This window comes from Carettochelys insculpta, chromosome 2 (assembly GCF_033958435.1).
Source record: "Carettochelys insculpta isolate YL-2023 chromosome 2, ASM3395843v1, whole genome shotgun sequence".
NCBI classification, from domain to species: Eukaryota; Metazoa; Chordata; order Testudines; family Carettochelyidae; genus Carettochelys; species Carettochelys insculpta.
In genome coordinates, this window is record NC_134138.1 from 196,777,586 (window position 1) to 196,799,964 (window position 22,379).

The 22,379-nt window shown below is 47.3% G+C and overlaps 1 protein-coding gene across 2 annotated transcripts in view; it reads right to left on the reverse strand.

The window, feature by feature from the left end:
• Nucleotides 1–12,659: 12,659 nt before the first annotated feature.
• FYCO1 (FYVE and coiled-coil domain autophagy adaptor 1) overlaps nt 12,660–22,379 on the reverse strand; it is a 93,017-nt gene continuing 83,297 nt past the window's right edge. For both annotated transcript variants that reach the window (XM_074988259.1, XM_074988258.1), the window contains exons 15-18: nt 19,924–20,019; nt 18,135–18,345; nt 13,700–13,809; nt 12,660–13,291 (exon numbers count right to left, since the gene is read on the reverse strand). In XM_074988259.1, coding sequence (XP_074844360.1) covers nt 13,216–13,291; nt 13,700–13,809; nt 18,135–18,345; nt 19,924–20,019 — 493 coding nt within the window. In that variant the 3' untranslated portion in view covers nt 12,660–13,215. The remainder of the gene's footprint in view (nt 13,292–13,699; nt 13,810–18,134; nt 18,346–19,923; nt 20,020–22,379) is intronic.

The window sequence follows — 22,379 nt, forward strand, 5'->3', positions numbered from 1 at the left end:
TTCGAAAGAAGCTCTTTTGAAATTAGAATATGCAAATGAGGTACCAAATACACAAATTTATACGCCATTTGCATTTTTGATTTACCACATTTGCATACCGCTTTCGAAAGAGGAATGCAAGTGTAAAGGAATGCAAGTGTAGACGCACCCAAAGATGTTTAAGCCTGAGCAGGACTTAAGGAATTCAGTATCTATTGAGGCCACATGAGCCATGTCTACACGTGCACGCTACTTGGAAGTAGCGGCACTAACTTCGAAATAGCGCCCGTCACGGCTACACGTGTTGGGCGCTATTTCGATGTTAACATCGACGTTAGGCGGCGAGATGTCGAAGCCGCTAACCCCATGAGGGGATGGGAATAGCGCCCTACTTCGACGTTCAACGTCGAAGTAGGGAACGTGTAGTCGTTGCGCGTCCCACAACTTCGAAATTGTGGGGTCCTCCATGGCGGTCATCAGCTGAGGAGTTGAAAGACGCTCTCTCCAGCCCCTCAGCTCAAAGGTGGCTGCGTGGCGCGGCCCCTTAAAGGTCCCCACCCCCTCCCTTTCTGTGCAGGAAGTTGAGAGAGTGTGCAGGCAGCAGCAATAACACGTGGCTCGCCTGCACGCTCATCTTCAGCCACCTAGACCCCCCAAAGGACCTCATGGCCACCCGGCAGCCCCCCCAGCGCCCTGAGGGAACCCCCCTGAAGGGGAGCCAGGGGAGCCAGGGCAGCCAGGGCAGGAGCCAGGCCGGGAAGCGGCAGCGGGGCCCCTCCTGGACGGAGGCCGAGCTTCGTGACCTGCTGGGGCTCTGGAGCGAGGAGGAGGTGCGCCAGGTAATGGGGAGCAAGAGGCAGAACCCGGATGCGTTCGCTTGGCTGGCCGAGGGCCTGGCCACCTGGGGTCACCCTGCCCGCACTCTGGACCATGTCCGGAGTAAAGTCAAGGAGCTGCGGCAGGGTTATGCCCGGGCCCAGGATGCGGCCAGCTGATCTGGGGCTGCCCCCGTCACTTGGCCCTTTTACAAGGAGCTCAGGGACATCCTGGGCCCCCGGCACATCTCCTCCCCTCTGGCCACGCTTGACGCCTCGGCTGAGGAGCCCCAGCAGGCCCCGGAGCCGGAGTCCGCCCTGGAGGCAAGCCCCGCACCCTGGGGGCCCCCCCGGAGACCACCCCCTGGGCACCGGAGCAGGAGGAGGAGGAGGAGGGGGACTCCTCCTCCATAGAGATGGGGCTCCAGATCCTCCTCCTGCCATCGAGGAGCAGCAGCCAGGCGTCCGCCCCCTGGGTGTCCCCCGACCGTGGGAGTGGACCTACAGGTATGTACCCCCCCCGGTGTACACCCCCGGGGTTGAGGGGCGGGGGTAATAGATATGTGGCCAGGGCCCTCCACATGCCCAGATGACCATGGCCCCAAGGACAGCAGTGGCATGTCCCTCACAGGAGTGCATCAGCCCCTTCCCCCTCCACCCGCAGCACGACAGTGCCATGCCCCATCCCCGGGGCAGGGGGGAGAGGAACCTCTAGGGTCCCCCGGGAGGAGGGGATGGGATACCCAGCAGCAGCAGCAGCAGCAGCAGCAGCAGCAGCATGTGATGGAGTTGGGGCGGGGGGTGCAAATGCGACACTCAGGCTAGATATGAGCAACAAGCTGAATAGCTCCCAGGGGCTAAGGATGATCCTGGGGCTACAACTGGCAGGTAACACCTCTGCCCTGAACAAAGAGGAGGGAGGAGCCGAGCTGGCTTTGAATCGGGGTCGGCAGTTAGAGGCTAGGGGAAGGGAGAGCTGGAAGGCAGCCAGCCTGAGGAGGGGGAAAGCTACACCCCAGAGGGGCCCCCCTGGGGGTCTTCTCCCCAGGACGGGTTGGAAGGACTGTCTCTGACTGCTGTACTGTCACTTCTGGGAGAAACTGGGCATCTATTGCCTAAGAAACCTCTCCTGTCAGACCTGCTGAGTGAAGTGAGAGTCACTCCCGCCAGGGGACGGGGTGCAGTGCAGGGGGACCCTTGAACCCCACCACAGCAGCATCTCCCGGGGACGAGGATGGGGAACCTGCAGCACAGGGGTGGGGGGACAAGGGCCACGGCTCGGGGCCCACACTAACGCCTGTCTCCACTCTTCTTCCCCCCCATCCTGTGTTCCGCAGCTGCACCATCGGAAGGACCGGAAGAGAGCGCCGGCGAGGCATCAGTGGTCCCAGAATCCCCTCCGGGGCCATCGCTCCAGGCCAGCCCCTCGGCAGAGGACCGACCGGCCCCATGGCGGGCAAGACGGTGGACCCAGCAGCAGCCGCCGGCGACGGACCCCCAGCTGCTGGCCCTCCACCGCCGGCAGGTGGAGGTCGCGGAGCAGCGGCTGCGGGTGGACCAATGCCGGCTGCACCTGCAGGAGCGGGCGCTGGCCTGGCGCCAAGAGGCATGGGGGGTCTACATGGAGACCTTCAACCGCATAGCGGATTACCTGGACCCCCCATGCCGCGCCGGCAGCCGCTCTGCGTGCTCCACCTGCCGCGCCACCCGCTGCTCCTGTCGCCGTGCCGTCCGCTGTCGCCCCACCACCCGCCACTGAGGGCCGTTCCGCCGAGGGAGACCTGGGGCCAGCTGACACTCGCCGGCCGTATCTACCGGTCTGCCTGGCCCCCAGCCAGCCCCAGAATAGGGCTGCGGCCGAGGCGGGGATCCCGGCTGCCCAGCCCCAATGCTGGACTATAGGGGCGTGGGGCCCAGGATGTGGCCCCCCCCCTTGTATATATTCCCCCCCACTGTTTTGTTTTCCGGGCTTGTATATAGTTTGTATTTATTTATTTGTGACCCCCGTTTGCACAGTCTGATCCTTCCCCCTCCATGTAAATAGTTCTCCCCTTCCTTGTTATCCCTGTCTTTTTTTGTTAATATATACATACATATTTAATATTAAGTTAGTTAGAAGTTCCTATATATAGTTAGTATTAGTCAGAACAGAGTTCCAAGTAAACAAGTTTGATCTCACGAACAAGTCTCTGCTTTTATTTGTCCAGGAAAAGTGGGGGGTGGGGTGTGCTGTTGGGTGCTCCGTGGTGTGGGTGTAGGGGCAGGGAGTGTTGTGGAGGATGGGGGGGGCAGTGGGGGGCCTGGCAGCATTCACCCCACGGCCTCATCGAAGTGGACCCACAGGGCCTCCCGGACCCGGGTCCCTTCGGGGTCCACCTGGCGACTGGGGGCAGCAGGTGGCTGCACATCGGCCCTGCTGGCCTCCACAGCCCAGCCCTAAAAGAAGGCCTCCCCCTTGCTCTCCACCAGATTGTGGAGGGCGCTGCACGCACCCACAATCTGGGGGATGTTGTTGGGGCCCGCATCCAGGCGGGTGAGGAGACATCTCCAGCGCCCTTTGAGGTGGCCAAATGTGCACTCCACCACCTGGCGCGCGTGGGTCAGGCACTGGTTGAAGCGCTCCTGGCTGGCAGACAGATGGCCCATGTACGGGTGCATGAGCCAGGGCCGGAGGGGGTACGCCGCATCTGCGATGACGCAGAGGGGCATGGTGGTGTCCCCCACAGGGATCTCCGGCTGGGGGATGTAGGTCCCCGCCTCCAGCCGGCGGCACAGGCCCGAGTTCCGGAATACCCGGGTGTCGTGGGTGCTGCCAGGCCAGCCCACATAAATGTCCTGGAAACGGCCCTGGCTGTCCACCAAGGCCTGGAGGACCACTGAGTGGTAGCCCTTCCTGTTTATGTAGCGTCCTCCACTGTGCTCCGGGGTGTGGATGGGGATGTGAGTCTCATCCAGAGCCCTGAAGCAACTGGGGAAGCCCAGGGTGGCAAAGCCCACGATGGTGGCATCTGGGTCCCCCAGCCTCACGAGCCTGTGGAGGAGCAGGGCGTTGATGGCGCGGACGACCTGCAGGGGAAGCACATGGGAGAGCACCAATGAGGGATGTGCAGGGTGTGTGTGGCCCTCCCCTGCCAGGGCCCCACTCCCCTCCCCTCCCCTGCCCTGCCCTGCCCTGCCCTGCCAGGGCTGCCTCCCCCTGTGGGTCCTCTTACTTCCATGAGGACAGCCCCGACGGTGGCCTTGCCGACGCCAAACTGCTGTCCCACGGATCGGTAGCTGTCTGGAGTGGCCAGCTTCCAGACAGCGATGCCGACCCATTTCTCCACAGGGAGGGCACGCCGCATGGCGGTGTCCTGGTGCCTGAATGCGGGGGTGAGCCACTGGCATAGCTCCATAAATGTCTGCTGGCTCATCCGAAAGTTCCTGAGCCAGCGGTCGTCGTCCCACTCCCCAAGCACCAGCCGCTCCCACCAGTTGGTGCTGGTGGGGTAGCTCCACAGCCGCCAGTGTATGAGGCGGCGGGGGGTGGGGGTGCTGCAGGGTTGGGGGTTGCGTCCTCCTCCCCTGCGGGCATCTCCTCCTCTGTGGCAAGGAGGTGCTCAGCTGCCTCCTGCATGGCACGGAGCAGGGCGAGCACTGCTCCTGCAGGAGCGTCTGGGTGGACCTCTGGCTGCTGCTGCTGCTGCTGCTGGGGGTCCATGACTGCGTCGCCCGAGGTGTGCGTGCCTATGGCTCTGCAGACTGCGTGCTGTGCAGGCTGAGTGTGTCTGGGAGGGGCCCTTTAAGGGAGCGGCTAGCTGTTGCCCCGGAAGCACTAGTCCGCCCTGTGACCCTGTCTGCAGCTGTGCCTGGCACCCTTATTTCGATGTGTGCTACTTTGGCGTGTAGACATTCCCTCGCAGTGCCTATTTCGATGTGGTGCTGCGCAACATCAATGTTGAACATTGACGTTACCAGCCCTGGAGGACGTGTAGACGTTATTCATCGAAATAGCCTATTTCGACGTCTCCACATCGAAATAGGCTACTTCGATGTAGGCTTCACGTGTAGATGTAGCTATGGAGAGCTGGGGCTACAGATATGTAAGTAGAAAGGAAATATTTAGTTAGATATGATCAGGTTGTTGTTGATTTTGGGTTTGGTGTAGGGCTTCTCCAGCTGGCTGATGTACCCCACCCCCCACACCCTGTAACTTCTAAACTGAATCCCCAAGAAGTAATTCTCGGTGCTTTTATCTACTCTTTTTTAAGTTACTCTATAACACCTAGTAACCAAGTATGCTTTACTGCTTTCCTGGTATACTTTACCCTTTGTTAATAGATCAGGTTTTTTTAAGGCAATGATTTGATTCTTGTGTCCTAGAGAAGGGTCTGTGCATATGCATACCTAAGACTGAAAGGTCAGCTATCGGATTGCAGCTTAATTTCTTCCTCTTTGTTTTCAAGAGCTTGAAAACGTCTCTATAGGCAACCCACTCCGAGTTTAACCCTTTACAGGCATTCATTCATGACATGCCCCCCTCCCTCCCCAAATTACAGACCATGAGGGAGGATACCGCCACACTGGCTGTAATTTCCTTTTTGAGGTCTAGGAGAAACATAGTTATTAATATACAGTCACACTTCAATCTTACTATGACCAACATGAAGAACCAAAAAAAAATACTTCCACATTTGTGGAGTACAATGATTAATCTAGAGGAAGAGGCCTAAATGGTTGAGTCTGGGAATCCCTCATGGGAAAGTGCATAAGACACTTTGTTAGAAGCTCCTGATACGTGTTTGCTGTCAAAGTCAAAATCTTGGAGAGCCAAACTCCATTGAAGGAGTTTCTTGTTAGTCTCTCTGACTGTGTGACACCACTTCAGTGCAGAATGGTCAGTCTGCAGGTGAAAGCGCCATTGCTACACATATGCGACTACACATACGGTCATAGCTTCTCTAGCGCATATACCATAGGATAGCATTCTGTCTCTGTGACAGACTAGTCGCTTTCCCTTTCAGAGGTTTTGTTTTGCTGAGAAACACAATAGGGTAAAATTGTTGAGCTGGCCCTGGTGTGCATTAGAACTGACCCCCCCACACCATGCTCTGTGGGGATGACTAAAGGCTTGTTATCGTCTGGGGCCCTTACTATCTGGTCAGACAGCAGGGCAGCCTTAAGCTGCTCAAAAACTTCCTGATACTGATCAGTCCACTTGACCACATTTGGTTGTTTCTTTTTGGTCAAGTCAAGCAAGGACCTAATGGAAGTGTGACACAAAGAGCCTGTAATACTTTTCTAAGCCTAGGAAGGATTGGAACTGTTTCTTTGACTTAGGGATTAGCCATTTATGGATAGCTTCTACTTTTGCCTGTAGACGGTTAATAGTTACTTGGCCCCCCTGGTGTCCCAAGTAAGTCACCCTGCTTAGGCCAATTTGACATTTTTTTTAACCCTTAACTGTCAGCCCTGCCTCCTTTCTGCACAGGAAGACAGCTTGGAGGTGCTCTAGGTGTTCTGCTCATGAATCAGAGAATACAGCCACATCATCCAAGTAGGCTAAGGCAAATTTGCCAAATCCTGCTAGCAGAGTAGCAACAAGCTTTTGGAAGGTTGCAGGTGCATTGCATAGCCCCAAAGGGAGAACTGTATTAATGCAGCCCCACATACGTAATGAAGGCTGGGCTTTGTTAGCTGTTTTATCCAGGGTACTTGCCAGTACCCCTTGGTTAAATGTAAGGTAGAGAAGCACTGGGCACATCCCAGTTTTTCCAGTAGCTCATCTGTGCATGGCACTGGATAGTTGTCTGGGTGAGTTACAGCATTTAGATGATGGTAGTCTGCACAAAAGCAGATTTTCCCATCTGGTTTGGGAACTAGGCCTACTAGAGAAGGCCATGTGTTCTCAAAAGGGTGAATTACACTCATCTCTAACATGTCCTTGACCTCCTGTTCTATAGGCACTCTAACACGCTCTAGGAAGTGTGTCGTTTACGTTAGGAGAGAGAACTTTTCCCAGACATCAGCCTTCTCTCCTGAGATCCACGTTTTCCAGCTTTTGGCTACATGACGGGCATGTTCTGGAAATACCACGTCCTGGTGCCACCTTAGGACTCTGAAATGCTAATGAGCCTGTTCAGGAGTGAGGCCCATCCTCGGTCTGGTCTCTTGTTTCAACAGTTCATAATCGTTTATGGCATCCTCAGACATGTCAGCTGCCACTTTGACTAAGGGGCCAGTGATCTGAGATCTTAATTCTATCTGGTACTGATCTGTAGGGATGTTGTACCCCTGACAGTCCCTCTCAAAATTTAGGAAGAAGTCTTCTACATTACCTCCCACTTGGTACATGGGGAATTTTCTGGGGTGTGTTTCTAGGGTCCAACAATGATTGGACCAGGAATGGGGGCAGGGCAGTTAGATGGTGTACTTGGAGCATTCTGCTTCCTAGGTTTCTCTACTTCAATTTTTTGTCTCCTTCACCACTAGTTCCACCTCCACGTGCCTCACCTTTGCTTCCACCTGGGTGTGCTTCACCTCCTTATGCCTCATCTCTAGAAAGAACTCCATCTCCTCCTTAGTTAGAGGTCTATCTCCCTTAAAGACATCCTCCCACCCCTTGTAAAAGTTTTCCCTGGTGGTGGACATCTTGCCCTGAGCTGAGATTGTCTTTGCCTTGGTGTGCCACTCTGAGAAGACTGGTTTCTCGAGGCTTATTCTACCTGACCACAAATTCACGCACTGGGCTATTTTTCTGCCCTGTTCTAGCCTAGCAATTTAGTTGCCCTGAAAGCAAGACAAAATATAAACGGCTTGGTTTAGACTCTCTGGCTTTGCCGTTGAACCTTCTGTGTGCTTTCCCGCTCCTCAGACAGCAATAGCAAAGCAAAACAAATACCAAAACTTCCAAACAGAAAATAAGTGTATTTTTAAAATCCCCAGGTGTGTGTTCCAGGTTCAGCATGATCCCACCAGCACTGCCACCATGCCAAGGCTGAGCCCCCCTCTGACACTTCAAGTGCAGAAGGTGCGGGCCCACAAAACACTTTACAAAATACCTTACCTCGAAAAGTTTCTGCTTAAGAGCTCAGGGTTACCCCACGGAAAGGCAACCTGTGTGTCTTCCTTCTTTTATTCACTTGAGTGGTGGCAGCAGCTACCTCCCAGGGTCAGGGAATGTGTGACCTTGGGAAGCTTTGAAGAAAAAGCCTACAAAGGCAAGGTATTTTGTAAGATTTCTGGTGGGCCCCCACCTTGTGCACTCGGATTGTCAGAGTGGGGATCAGCCTTAAGAGTCTTGTAGTTTCAGTTCACTGCATTGTGACTTTTTGCTTCTCATATGGGGTTTCACCCTTCATCCAGGCTGCTTTCTGTGTAATTTTAGTATGTGCTTGATTCAGGACTTACTCAGCACAGACATAGTGAAACACCTGCCTAATTTATCAAAGATTCACCAGTCACAGCTAGGTTTGTTGGCTCAATCTCCTATAGCCACAGTCTGACAAGATTCCTGTGAGGAAAGTGGAAAAATCTGAGGTGGGAGAGCATTTTCCATCTCATTTATGGTCCTTCAGTGCAGCATTGCTATCTGTGGTAACGCTGTTTCTTTTCACCCACCTGAACACACACTTGTGCCAGCCAAACTGATGCCCCTCCATGTATGTACTAATCACCCCCTCCATTAATTAATTGTAAGATAAAGCCAAAATTTTCAAATTTGGGTACCTAGAGTTAGGGTCCTACTTCCATGTACAGGTATCTACATGTGGCCTGGTTTTCAAATCCTTCAGTGGAAGCTTCTTGGTGCTCTGTACTTTTGAAAATCAGGCCACTTCATATGGGCACTTAAAGATGCATTTGGGTTATATATCCACACAGCCAGCAGCAGTGAATCTCTAAGCCCAGTTCAACAGACTTGCCCCCCCATCCGCCCCCTGCTACAAATAGCCTTATATCAGCACTGTGAAGTTGTGGCCTCCAGAAGCTGAGCACCAGCCCAAACTGTCAGGTTTGCATAGCTATTTTTAGCACTGTGGTATGAGCCCTGCAAGCCCCAGGTTACTGAGCCAAGCTCAGTGGCTCATTTCCATGGGCTGTGTACATTTACTCTTAAGGAGCCACTTTGGCACCCAGCTTCAAAATCTTGGTCTATATCACTTTTCTCTTACTTCTCACCATCAAAGATGAAAAGGGTAAATTCAAAGCAATGGGTCTGAACACTTAACTCAAGACCTACCAGAAAGGGACTTGACCCTACGGCCAAATTCTAATCTCAATTACGCCTGCGTGTTTCCACTGACTCTTTTTGTCTGTGGCCCATGGTAGGAGTGCGGGAGAGCATTTAATCTTCTCCTTGATCTAATAAAGAGCAGATAGCCCAAAAACAATTTTCTCACCACACATTTGACTTTGGTGCCTTATTGTATTTACTGTGAATTCCATACAACTCGTTATGGGTTAAATTCACCTGCATGCAAAGAGCCAGCACAAAGTCTATGCGCTATGGGAACTTTCGCAGAGTGGTGAATTTCACCTGGTTACTTTATTTGCATGATACAAGCACATTCAACATTTTTTCTTAATTTTTTTCTTGCTTAAAACCTGTTTGAACTGTATTTCAATTTCTCATCCTCAAGACAAAGCTTGTATCTATGAGCTAAAGAACAAGGACACTCAAGCTAAATGATATAGAATTTATTTAATTCCTGAGTAAAAAAGAAGCATCAAGAAACATTCCAGTACAAAGCCATCTACAGCTCCATAAATGTACAGACTTCAATATTCAAAAAAGCTTTAACTCTCTGGGAAAGTTAAATTAAAGGTGATGCAAATCCATTCTGTAATTCTTTGGCAGTTATGATCAAAAGCTATTTCTGAAGAAGTCTCAGTAAATTTCACTAGTATTTTTAAAACTATGGTGCAATTTCAATGTTAAAACAAAACTGAATAATCATGTATTGCAGCTTTACAACTTAATCTTTTTACAAAGCTGTAAACTCTTTTTATGCAATACACATCAGTAAGTTTTCATGAACCAATTTGCAATAACACTTATAGAAATTTAAAGGAACACTGTCAAGCTACCAAAAAAATAAATTCTACTGTATGCAGTCTAAACTCTGACAGGAGAGAATCATTAGCTGCATCCTGGAACTCACACTATAAACACCTGATTACACATTACTGTTACTGATACCTAAATATGTATAAACCCTTGATCATAATAACCTCCACTGCATTGCTTCGTAATTGGCTTGCACTGTGCTATCATGTTACCTATTGCATACACTTAATTTAATTTCACTGAAAATTAAAATGTGTCTTTTTTCTTATTTGCACTACTGATGGTGGTCAGTTCTTAAAATATCAACTTCAGCAAAGCCCATAAGCATGTGCTTCACTTGAAGTATACCAGCCATCACAATAACTTTAAAGTTAAGCATGTGAGTATGTACTTGGTTGAATTGTGGCTTATGGCACTTAAATGATGGCTGTGCCTATTACATATTTCAGGATGATTTGTTTTCTGTTTGTTGCATTTTCCATTGGTGCTGCCTTGTGTACACATGGAAAACCAGCTGGGTTAACAGGTTGTCATTATTCTCTTTACACAGCATCTTGGAACGATATGTAGCAACCAATGGGGCGACAGCCACTGCAGAACCCTGGGCACAGTGGGAAGGGGGCCCAGCTCTGTGCCCCTGGGTGGGGCGGGGCCATGGAGGGAGGGGTAGGGCCAAGGACAATCACCCTTAGCATCACTGGAACTGTGGCTCTGAACCCCTGCTCCACTGCCATGCAGAATAGCAGAGCAGTGCTACTGGCACTTCAAAGGGGCCGGGAGTTCTAGCTGCCGCTGCTGTTGGAGCTCTGGGCCCCTTTGAAAGGCTGGGACAACTGTCCCTTTTGGCCTCCCCTATCAGCTGGCCTGGTAGCAGCACTCTAGCCCAATATTTATTATTATTTGTTTTTAAACATACTTCCTAAGCCAATTTCATGATTTTTTTCTCCGGGAGGGGCAGATTCATGTTTCTGAACATTTAAGGTTAGCAATACTGTTTTGGGCAGCAAGCAGAGCACCTTTAGGGCTTACATGAACAGTGCATTTAAAAAAAAAACTTCGCAATGGAGTGGTAGATTTTAAAAAGCGATAGACAAAAAGTAAATCCAAAGGACACCCTCCACCAGATTATTTATACTATAGAATAGATCACAGTTTAGCCTCACACTTGACAGTGTCCCTTTAACTTATGTTTGGCATTTTACAAAAATATCTTAGTGAAATTAGTATTCAGCTAAACGTTAGCAAAATGTGTTTAAAAATCACACCTAAAAAGTTTAAGGAAAACTGCAGTAGACTTCAGTTACACATCCATAACATTGCATAGTGTATGGTACATAGTATTCCACTTTTAAACACGAAATAAGCTCCCATGGCCTAAATAAGAATAAAACATAACCCCAACACTAAAATAATATGCTGGTAAATAATGAAACTGCCAGTGCATAATTTGTTTATTGCCTGTGAGCTACTCACTTTAGCCTCATTTCCATCTTTATTAGAATATTTTCAATTTAATCATATTTTCAGCAGCATAGATCTCAGTTGTGACAGTCTTTGACTTTGTCCTCCCTCCAAAGAAAAGGAGCCTGCTTCTTTTCTTGGACACATCTTCTAATGGCACTTTGCGTGTGGTACTGCCATAATGAGAAAGATGACCTGGATCACTGACTTCACAGAATGACGTGAGATGTGTCAGGATTCTGGCAGTTTAACAAAGGGCCCAATCCAGGGCTTGCTGAAATCAGTCAGAGGGCTTCCACTTATTTCAGTGGTCTTTAGAGAGGGCATTTACGGTATAAAAAGATGCTGTATAGGCCAATTAAAAAGTGCATCACCCATAAACAACATCCATCCCCTTTCATTCTGATTTACAATAGCAATAATGACCCCAGCAATAGGAATTACTGGCCTTCGGCTGTACCTTGGGCCATAGATTCTTCTCCTTTGAAATCATTATTAATCCCCAGGAAATGTCCTAGGCCTTTATTATTATTGGTTAAGTGACCAGCCTTCAATACTTAACAATACACAGGAACAATCTGTGCCCTCACAGCACCAGGGCTATTACAAACGAACGAAACCCATTAGGACTGGGGAATAGGACCAGAAAAATTCACACGCCCATTTGAACTTCAATTCTTCTCCCAAACTGCACTAAATCTTTAATAAAGAGCTCTCCTGCCTCATCTACCCCATTTTCCCCACTCCAAGTACTTCACAGTCAACCAGTCAAGTCCTCCAGCCTAGACTTGGAAACTACAATTTTCTGTTCTTTCCTCCAGGATGCAAAGTGATATGAAATGGTTCCAGGAGATGGAAGGATAGGAGGATGGGGATAAGAGTAAGGTTTTCACTAGGTTTGGCTATGCATCCAGATTGGTGATCTTACGTAGACTGGCTCAAACCTGATGAAGCTGACTGATTGCTACTTTCTGCTCTGTCTAGAGAAAGGAATCATACTCATCATTATGTCCTTAGAGTTTTTATTGTTGTGTGATTGCTGTGGTTTAAAGGCAGCCAAAGCAGAAAACAGAAACATGCTTGTTTCCCTTTCTTTAGTGTCACACACTAGAACTGCTGATTTATTCTGCAAATTGCACCCCTGATTCTGCCGCATCAGGTATTTAAGAGACACCTGACTCTGCAACAACTCCCACTGACTTCAGTGGATCTATTTAAAGAGAAAAGTAGAAGAAATAATCCTGAATTTTACAACTGTGGCAGCACTTTTGCATAACTGACATTAAATGTCAGAAGCTTTTAAAAAACAGTTATACATTTTCAACCAAAACGGAATATCTAAAAAGAATATTTGTTGCTTATAAGTCTGAAAAAAGATAAGAATGATCCTTTAATGATACATATTTCTGAAGTCTGGAGTATTGCATAGCTTCATTTTTAAAATAATATTTTATGGTTAGGAGCTGGTCAAAAATGTTTGTTCCTCAATAGAAAATATTAATGATTTTTGTTCATATAAAAATTTCCAGGAAAAAATATAACAAAATAATATTTGCTTTTCAACAAAATAATATTTCTGTTTTCAGCCAACTTATTTTGGGTTTTAGTTTGACAAAACATCAAAAAAATTAATTTTGTCAAAAACCCAAATTTCACTGAAAAGAGGTTGAAGAAAATTGTTGACCAGTCCTACAGATTAACATGGCTTTTGAACAATCTCTACACAGTACTGAACCATTAGTGTTCCTGTGAAGAATTTCTTTCTTTTATGTAAACATACTGTAAAAGTGCTTTTTTTGTATCTATTGCATAGCTTTAGCTGGTGTTCAAACAACAGTATTTTTAATACTTACATACATATAAATAATAGTGTTTCTTAAAAAATATAATTAATAAAACTCCATATATTCAAAGCTATGGAAAATCACTTCCATCATAGATCACAGGTTGTTCAACAGTCAAGTGATAAAATACTCTTTTCGAGATAAACCTGTACAAAACAAACAGAAGATCATGTTAGTTTAATTCAGGTGAAAGTAAGATAGTGACAGCTGGTGAAACACAGCCATTATTATTCAGGAAAAACTTTGATGGGACTTTGGGAAGTTTTGCCTGAGTTAGGACACTTGGACTGGATGCCGTAGGGGCATTAATTACAAAAAACAATCCTGACTCTGAATTGGCCGCAAATAGTCATGTGGTAAGTTTCTGCTGTTAACTGTCTCAGAGGTGGAGAGCATCAAAGGATGGAACAATGTTATAGAATCACGGGAAAGAAAATCTGAAATTCAGGCCACGGAACCAACTGTTCATCTCTTTTTCTTAATGGACAGTCTGATAAAGTTTGCAAGTGATGAAAGACTGCTTATTGCAATCTCTGCCCTCAAACTTGACTTACCTAGAGAAGGTGTTGTCAAATATCAGTATGTAGATACCACAATTTCTCACTTTCACCTGCCCTCGGATCGTTTCCTTGTGAGAGTTGCAGCGTGTCATAGGAATAAGTACCTGGAATTGAAAAATCAATACTGAACTGGGTTTCAAAGCTCTACCTCTTCTCTACTTTTGGATATTTGGACTTATGCCTTCCTAGGAACAAGAGGAGTGTCTCCTTGTGTGTTTGTCTTTCTCTTGGTTTGCACTGTTCATTCCCGTGAGTGGATGTCAGGTCATACTGAAGCCATCTCCCTGTGACACCCTTCTCCTGACATCTACATTTGGCCTATATCTACAAAGCACACCAGTGATGGTGACAGTGTGTAGCCTATATATTGCAGAGAAAAGCAGGATGTGCCCATGCTATTTTGTACATTCAGCAGTGAAAGGCTCTGGCAGTGGGAGAGCAACAGGGAGGCAGCAGGACTTTAGCAGGGTAGACAAAAGAGCTACAGCTTGAGTGTGTAGAGAGCGAGGCAGGGCATAACCCCAAACTTTCTGGTATGTCAGTACAGGTTGAACTTCTCTAATCCAGAACTCTCTCAGCTGGCAAACTCCATAATCTGGCATGATTTTAATTATTGGGATGACCACTTACTATGGGTGTGGCCAAGTTTCTTGCGGTCCCATAAAGTTTGTTTCCAACCACCAGTCCTGGCTCTTAGTGTTCTGTGCTGTTATTTAGCTGTACTTTACCCCTAAATATCTGCTAAGAGTCCAGTAAGCAGTGGAAGTGTTGGTAATGTGCTAGATAATATTGACCTCATATTGTCAGGCAAATTCTCCCAACTGGCACTGGTCAGGTCCCAAGGGTGCCAGAATACAGAGGTTCAACCTGTGTGCTATTCACTTAAACAGTTCCTCAAAATGTACACTTCTGTTACAGCCATGCTGGGGGTGGGCAGTGTATGTTCTCTACACATGGCTGTCAGGAAGCGTAGACATACCCTCGGTTATAAGCTCCACTGAAGAATGAAATGAGAAAATCCCGACGTCACTTCTGCTGGTGCAGATCCAGAACAACTTCACCAAGTAATTGTAACTGAATTACTGTATAACTGAAAGCAGACTTTTATTTATCCTTTCGTACTATTTCTGTGTATGGCAACTAAGCTTTCCTAGTGATTCTGAACTTAACTGGACATTACCTTTAATGTCCTACATAACTCTGAAGGGCTTTATTTGAGATAATGAGAAGTGCTTCTAATCAATACTTAAAGAAAAATATAAACTGATAGACAAAGGCAGTTGCTTCTGGTGGCCTAAGCACAGGACTGGGGTCCAGCACACCTCAGCTCTACAGCTATTCTATGGCAATTCATCTAAGCTCCTCCTCGGGTTCCTTCTACTGGTACGTGAAACCGGGATAATAGTATTTAACTGATCAATTGCACCAGGGTGTTTCTGTGGCTGAATTAAAATTTATAACACATTTCAAACATATATAAGTGCTACTCATTAACAGTACTATAGTTAAAAACAAAGCATATAAGGAGAATCCAGTCTAGCTGTGTAAACTGCTGTTGCCTGATTCTCCACTTGCAGACAACAGGTTTACACCAATATCTGCAGAGCCCCATGTTACCAATGTGCACTGGTCGGAGAGAAGAAACAGGCCTACAACATCTATGGAAAGGGCATAGATGTTTGTTCCCATTAAGCTTGACCCCGCTGGGACTGATCTGACCTGACCTCCATCTACACAGTTAAAAACTTGCATGTGTGAACCGGTGAAACAAGCTGCAGGTGTACTAAATTAGTTCCAGTGATGTTTTGTTTAATTGGCGTTTTAAATTACTGCACATGCAATGCAGCATCAAATGAATGCTTTATCTGGATTTTATTCAAATTATTATGAAATTGCCTGCTGGTTTTGCTCAGTGGAACCTACTGAATTATGAAATTGAACAAAGCCAAAAATCCCCCAACAAACTATATTTAAAATGGAAGGTTTCCATTAGAAACATTTCTGAGCCTTTTGCTGGTGGTTGCTCTGCTGTTAAAAAGGAAAAGGATTTCTGTAGGTGATACTACAGGAAACCTAATACCTCAAAGTATTCACTGTCATACCTCAATCAATCATCAGGAGAACTTTAACTTTCTAAGCAGCAAACTGCTGAGAAGTTCCATTTATCCCCCTCAACACGTAATGGAAGAAGGACTTACACCTGTAACTGATGTTAAAAAATTCTGCTTACTTGGAGGGCAGGTGAGACGGTGAGGACTGTCAATAGCCACTGACAAACTGTGAGAGAGGCTTCAGATAAGGGCAAGGTCACTGCAGGCCCACAGAGTCAAGGGCACGACTGCCTGCCCAACTTCCCACAACCCCATTAGCAACTGGCAGGATGTTGCCTAGACATTGGCGTCCGGGGGGGGCGGGGGGGGAGGGAATTGGGATGTTGGTGACCCAGCCAGATCGCTGGAACTGAAAGGGCCTGGAGAGGACCCAGACACCATGTTCAGGAAGGGACGCTGGAGTCACCACTCATTCTGAGTGCAGAATGGACTAGGGGAACTGAGGTAAAGCCCTGGGCAAGGAGCTGACCCCAGGAGGGGAAGCCCAGGAGGCACCATCTCTGACTGGGAGAAACCAATTGAGAGACAGAAACAGAGGGACACTAGCGGGCACCAATATGGGCCTCTGTTAAGTGTGTACCTCGGAGGGGTTTGATTGACACATGGAGCGTGACTCAGCTGGAGGGCTGAGCTGCTGTAAAGGCAGAAGGATTGAGTGCACTCAGCCAGATGGGGATGCTCGTGGGAAGTGAGTGCCACCCCATTACAAGCATCTTCACCAGATATGCTGCAGTGGTGCAGTTGTAAAGGTACAGCTACGCTGTTGAAGTGCTGTACATATGGCCCTGGCCTTAATCAGTGTTAGCTGGTCATGGGAAAGCTCAGGTTTCCCCATCAACACGGGTAAAAACTACCAGTGCTTTGTCTCCACTACAACCTTAACAAAGGCTAGTTAACAAAGGTTAGCTTAATGAGACTTAACACAGCAGGTTTTTTCCTACTCAACACACATGCAATGGGAATAAGGCAGTGTTTCCCAAATGGTGTTCTGCAGAACCCCAGGGTTCTGCAAAGTGAAAATGAGGGTTTCGTGAGAAAATGACCAGGGACCGGCAGCCTGCAGCTGCGGAGCCACATGAAGCTCTAAGGAGTCATTTGTGGCTCTGGATGCTGCCGCTGTTGACTCCTCTCCTCTGCCCTCCTGCCACTGAAATAGTAGAACTACATTTCTATGGCAGGGCGATGGGAGGGATCTGGCCCTTAAACCAACTGAATTTAGTTCCATTTTTTCAGCAGTGGCAGGGAAGGGAGCCGTAGAAAGCTCCTCACTCACCAAGTAGCCGGCTCATTCGCAGTGGGGGTGGGGCAAGGGGAGCTAGAGGGGTCCCATAGCTCTTGCACCATCCAAGCCTCTCATTGGCTGCAACTGGCCTCTTGTGTTGCCATAGGGCGGCCAATGAAATTAGGCCCTGGGGACTAGAGTTGGGGGAGCAGCGGTAGCTAAGGTAGGTTCGTCTGCCATGTTGGGTGAGGTAAAGGGAGGAGCTAACTTGGGCAGAGTTTATTCAGGTGGGGTTAGGCTGGAAGCATCTTTGGGTGGATGGGTTAGTCCCAGAGGCCGGTTTGGGGCTGAGGTGGGTTAATCCTGTGGGGGCAGGTTTGATGCTGAGAGGGGTTAAACCATATGTAAGACTGTTGCTAGGGGGGTCCACAAAATTCTTTTGAGTTTAAAAGGGTTCCACAGCCAAATAAAATTGGGAGACACAGGAACATAGTGTGAGGTTTTCTCCACTGATCCTGCACAGCGTTGAACAGTTTGGGTCCTACACAGCAAAGCACTGAAGCACATGCTTAACCTTAAAACTTTGAGTAGCCCCACTGACTACTTCATCTTTCAGTGGATGATCTATGTTTAAGAGCCTGCTCGAATTGAAGCCTAGGTTATTTACCAATCAATGTAATGCAAAATATAAATACTAAGAAAAAAAGGACTAAAGACAATGGAGATTTGGCCAGCTGGAGCTGAAGGAGCTCGATGGTTCAGCTTATTGACACTGACCTAAATTTAGCACAAAGACCACAAGTTGAAGTGCCAGTCAGTGCAATGGCACCCTTTTTCCCCAGGGAAAGCTAAATAATTCAAGGTGCACTTCCCACTGGAACAGTGCAATGGAGTGTGGACAGGGAACCCTTCTCCTGACAAGACATTTTGACACTTTCACATTTGTTACTACAGCAACGCACTGTCCAGTGACATTTGCTGGGACTATGACACTTGCCGGTTTCTTCAGACAAATTTATTCCCCTCATGAGCTGAAATGTAATTCCTGAGCTAGTTCAGCGAGGAAAAATATCCCATCCTGAAACAAGTGCCTTACTCTGCACTGATCCAGCGATGCTTCTTCTGACTCTTGGTAGACAACGCTGAACGCTATGCTCTTTGGATCAGATGTAAACACCCAACTGATGGTAAGGCCTGACTCTGTCATGGTGATGGGGATGGTGCTGTAGGTGCCGGACTTAATGAACAGCTCCCTGTTCCCTTCTCCAAAATTTAAAATCTCTTCTACAGTGAAGGGTAATTTTATCCTGAAAGACAAACACAACCATTGGAGAGGATCAATTTAGCTTATGAAGACTTCTGAACACTGGACATTAATATTTTCCTTTGAAGGACCTATTTCATACAGATGCCTCGGTGCCTCTGGAACACATCTAGAAAATGCAGCTATACAGCCATGGATGAATACAAGGACCAGATGATCATAGCCTACTGTTTCTTATGGCTGCTGAGACTCAGGGACTTCATAAGCTCATTTATTCCAGTGTAGTTAAAAAGAAGCCATACTGAATGTGGTGACTGACACTTGACTTCGGCGTCACCACGGTAGCTTTTCTTGGTCAGCAAGTGTACAACCTAATGTTAGTGATAAAAGATGTCATGAAAAAGACCGCTGTCCTCTGCTGTCTCCTTTATATGCAAACTGATATCACTTAACAGACTAACGTCATCTATACTGAGAAATGGACGTTTAGGAAGATTTACAGAGCAAGTGATCATGAGCACTCTATTCAATGTCACAATGTGCTCTGTTCTGGGGCGTTTGGGGTAATTAATCCTAAAGCTCACATCATGGGTGAACAAGCAAATTTCATATACCGAATTCATGGTCCATTTTAGTCAATTTCATGGTCATAGGTTTTTAAGTGGTAAATTTCGTTATTTCAGATATTTAAATCTGAATTGCAGTGTTGCAATTACACAAGTCCTGACCCAAAAAGGAGTTGTGCGAGGACTGCATTTGTTGCAGCACTACTACCCTTACTTCTACGCTGCTGTGGGCAGCTGGGCGTGGGGAGTGCTGGCTGGGAATCCAGCTCTGAATGCAGAGCTACTGCTAGCAGCAGCACAGAAGGAAGGACGGCATGGTATGGTATTGCGACCTTTACCTCCGAACTGCTGCTGATGGGGTGCTGCCTTCAGAGCTGGGCACCTGGCCAGCATTACAATCACTGCTCTCCAGTTGCCCTCCTCTGAAGGCAGTGCTGAAGGGTAGAAATACCGTGACCTTCCTAAAATAACCTTGTGATCCATCTGCAACTGCCTTTTGGGTCAGGATTCCCAATTTCAGAAACACTGGTCTCCCTGTGAAATCTGTACACTGTCGGGTACAAGCACACAAAAGGCCAGATTTCATGGGATGACACCAGATTTCATTGTCCATTGCATGTTTTGCATGGTTTTGAATTTGGTAGGGCCTTATACACAAGGGCCACCTTTGAGAAGCTAAAATTACATTGAATTCTTTCCATGTCCTTGGCAGGTTCTGCATTTTAACACTTCTTCAGACTGCCTCACTCCAGTGATATATTTCACAACTATGTAATTAGATCCTCAACTTATTATCTTTAATGGGGCAACTACACCTCTTAAAACCAGCTGAAGAGGATCAAGTCCACAATATCACCATTGGACTTGGTCTGATATATCATTATTTAGAATTCAGAGAAATCATCTAAGCAAAGAGCTAACTGATCTCTGGTATTACAGTGTACTGTCATAAATTCATTCTCTGCCATCAAACACCAACACTCGCCAGCCGATATCACACAATTCCCATAGGATTTATTCTTTAAGCCAGGCAATAATGAAACTATGTTGCTTACATCAGTTCTCCTGACTTCAGCAAACATATCTCAGCATCTTGGGCCACTTGCAGTTCTTCTGAGTCATCACAGGTCAAAGAATCACACGTGCTGTTTCTATGGCAAAAAGGGGGCGGGGGGGAAACCTTAGTAAATGTTCTCTGAAACAATAAAGAGACAAGCAACCACAGTAGTAATCCTTGCACATTTGCCTCCTTGCAGTAGATACATTGCAGTTACCGTTGGCCAAACTTGATTATATTTACTATTTTAACACAGTGCCACCTAAAGGCTATGATCAAGACTGCAGCCCTTTGTGTTAGCCTCTGCAGTCTCTAAGGTGATAGAGGACCTCTGTTGTTCATACATACAGTAAGGGACAACTCCTGCCCCACAAAAGTAAGTTGTGAAGATAGCAAAGATTGCTTTCTCCTACCCATTGCCTAGTTCCATTTATAGGAATGGGAAAACAGGGGAACAGACAGCTTTTGAAAATCAGGACAGACCCAGGAATCAGTCTCAAATCAGCATCCTAAATTTATTCCTTATGTCCTAGACCTGCTTCCTCTCAGTAAAAGTGAGAAAATCCACAGGGAGGGGTAAATAGATAAATTATGTAGACCAGATTCTTCTCTTCCTTCAGGGAACGTGAATAAAGAGAAGACATCATTGAAGTCAATCAAGTGACAGCTGGGTGACAGGAGAACCCCGAGACAAGACTGAGCACAACAAGAAAGCAGAGACTTAGACATTTAGTGGAAGACCCAGCATTTGCTCACAGTGAAGTCTGTACTGACACAGCATCTCTCATCTTGATGTCCCTGCACCACAGCTCTCCTCTCCCTACTCAGCACCAAGTCATTAAAACATTCGCCTGCCCACCTCCTTAGCTCACGTTTGTACTCCTGCTGTGCTTTGAAGGTGCAGGTTACTTCTTGCTGAGGCCAGAAGTCAGCTTGTTCCCAGAGAGAAAGCCCCTGAGATAGGAAGTCTGCTGAAGTGTGAAAACATTGTGGTGATGACAAACTCCCCAACTCAGGATCTCAAAAGTGGTTGCTATTGTCCAGAGAGTAGGTGAGACCAGGGGAACACACAGATTCAGTGCATCCCTTTAGCAGCCATTGCACATGGGTGTCCCACAGCAGATTTCAAACTGCCCTCTAACCCTCAACACTGAAGGAGGGCAGACAGCAGCAACCTGGCCTGATTTTCCTCTCCAGCACACGGGGCTAGTCTGGCACAGAGAGGTAAATTTATACTCAGTCTGGTTCACAAACGGTTCATTATTCTGAGGCTGTCACGCAAAATGCTGCTTCATCTTAAAATACTTTTACAAGAAATGTCTTCTTGACACAAATTAATTCTTCTGCACCTGTTGGAGATAGTGGGTGGCCTGGGAAGAGGACTATATTGAGCATCGAATTATCGCAGGTTCATATGCTTTTCTCCATCACAGGCTGAAGCCAGAGGAGTGGAAGACCTCATACCTTGTGCAGGAAAAAAGTGCATGTGAAAGAAACACGGCCTTTGCATCAATTTAACGTGCTGGGGTAGCCTGTGACATTTAAAGTTGGGGGCTGTAGAGAGGTAGAGTCTGAACAGCAGCCTGTTTCCCACTGAAAGTCATGGAATACACACAAACCGTTCCCGTGTAAGTTAATGCTATTCTAACCCATGCTGACATTGCCTACGTATTCCATACTCCGTACTACAGGAGCCGAAAGCAATGTATCAACTGAACCGGTTATGCCGCCATTTTTAGGCTGAAAGTCCTGTAGATTTTAATATGGGGGAAACAAATTTCAGCAAAAAGCCAAAAGGAGAGCAATAGAGCAGGGTATCTCTGTGCATTTCGGAACTATCTGACAGAACTGTATAGTGAGGATTTCATTCTTTCAAACACTACAGACTAGTTCTTAACTGCGATAGGAAAGTTAATTTCTATGAAATTCCACAGAACTTTAATATAAGGGGGATGATAGGGTACCACTTGTAATTATATGCATGGAATGCTTTCTCTGCAGCAACCCAGAGAAAGTATTATTTAAGTGCAAGGACTGCCACCACAGGACATCAGTGCGGTTGGAATGGGTCACCTTCACCAATGCTGAGACATTCACTACTTTAAAGAAGCACCTGCATTAGCAGGATGCTGTAGTAGCTTTTCTCTTCACTATGGATTAAACATTAGAGGACAACACTCAGGAACTCATCTGGCTCCTTGAACAGTTGCCTAGGGACCCAAAGAGCTTGCCTGGGCCCAATGCATTCTCATTAAGTGACTGTGCTCCCAGATTGGACAGAAGAGACAACAGATCCCTGTTTGAGACTGGTAGCAACGGCAGCACAGTTTTTGCTCAATGCGTTCCATGTCTGCAGCTGCACCAGATCTGCACCCTGGACCAGCCCTTTCTCCAGCCAGCATCTGTTCCTGCTCCTGCCCTAGTCCCTGTCTTCCTCTGAACTCCCGATTCCTG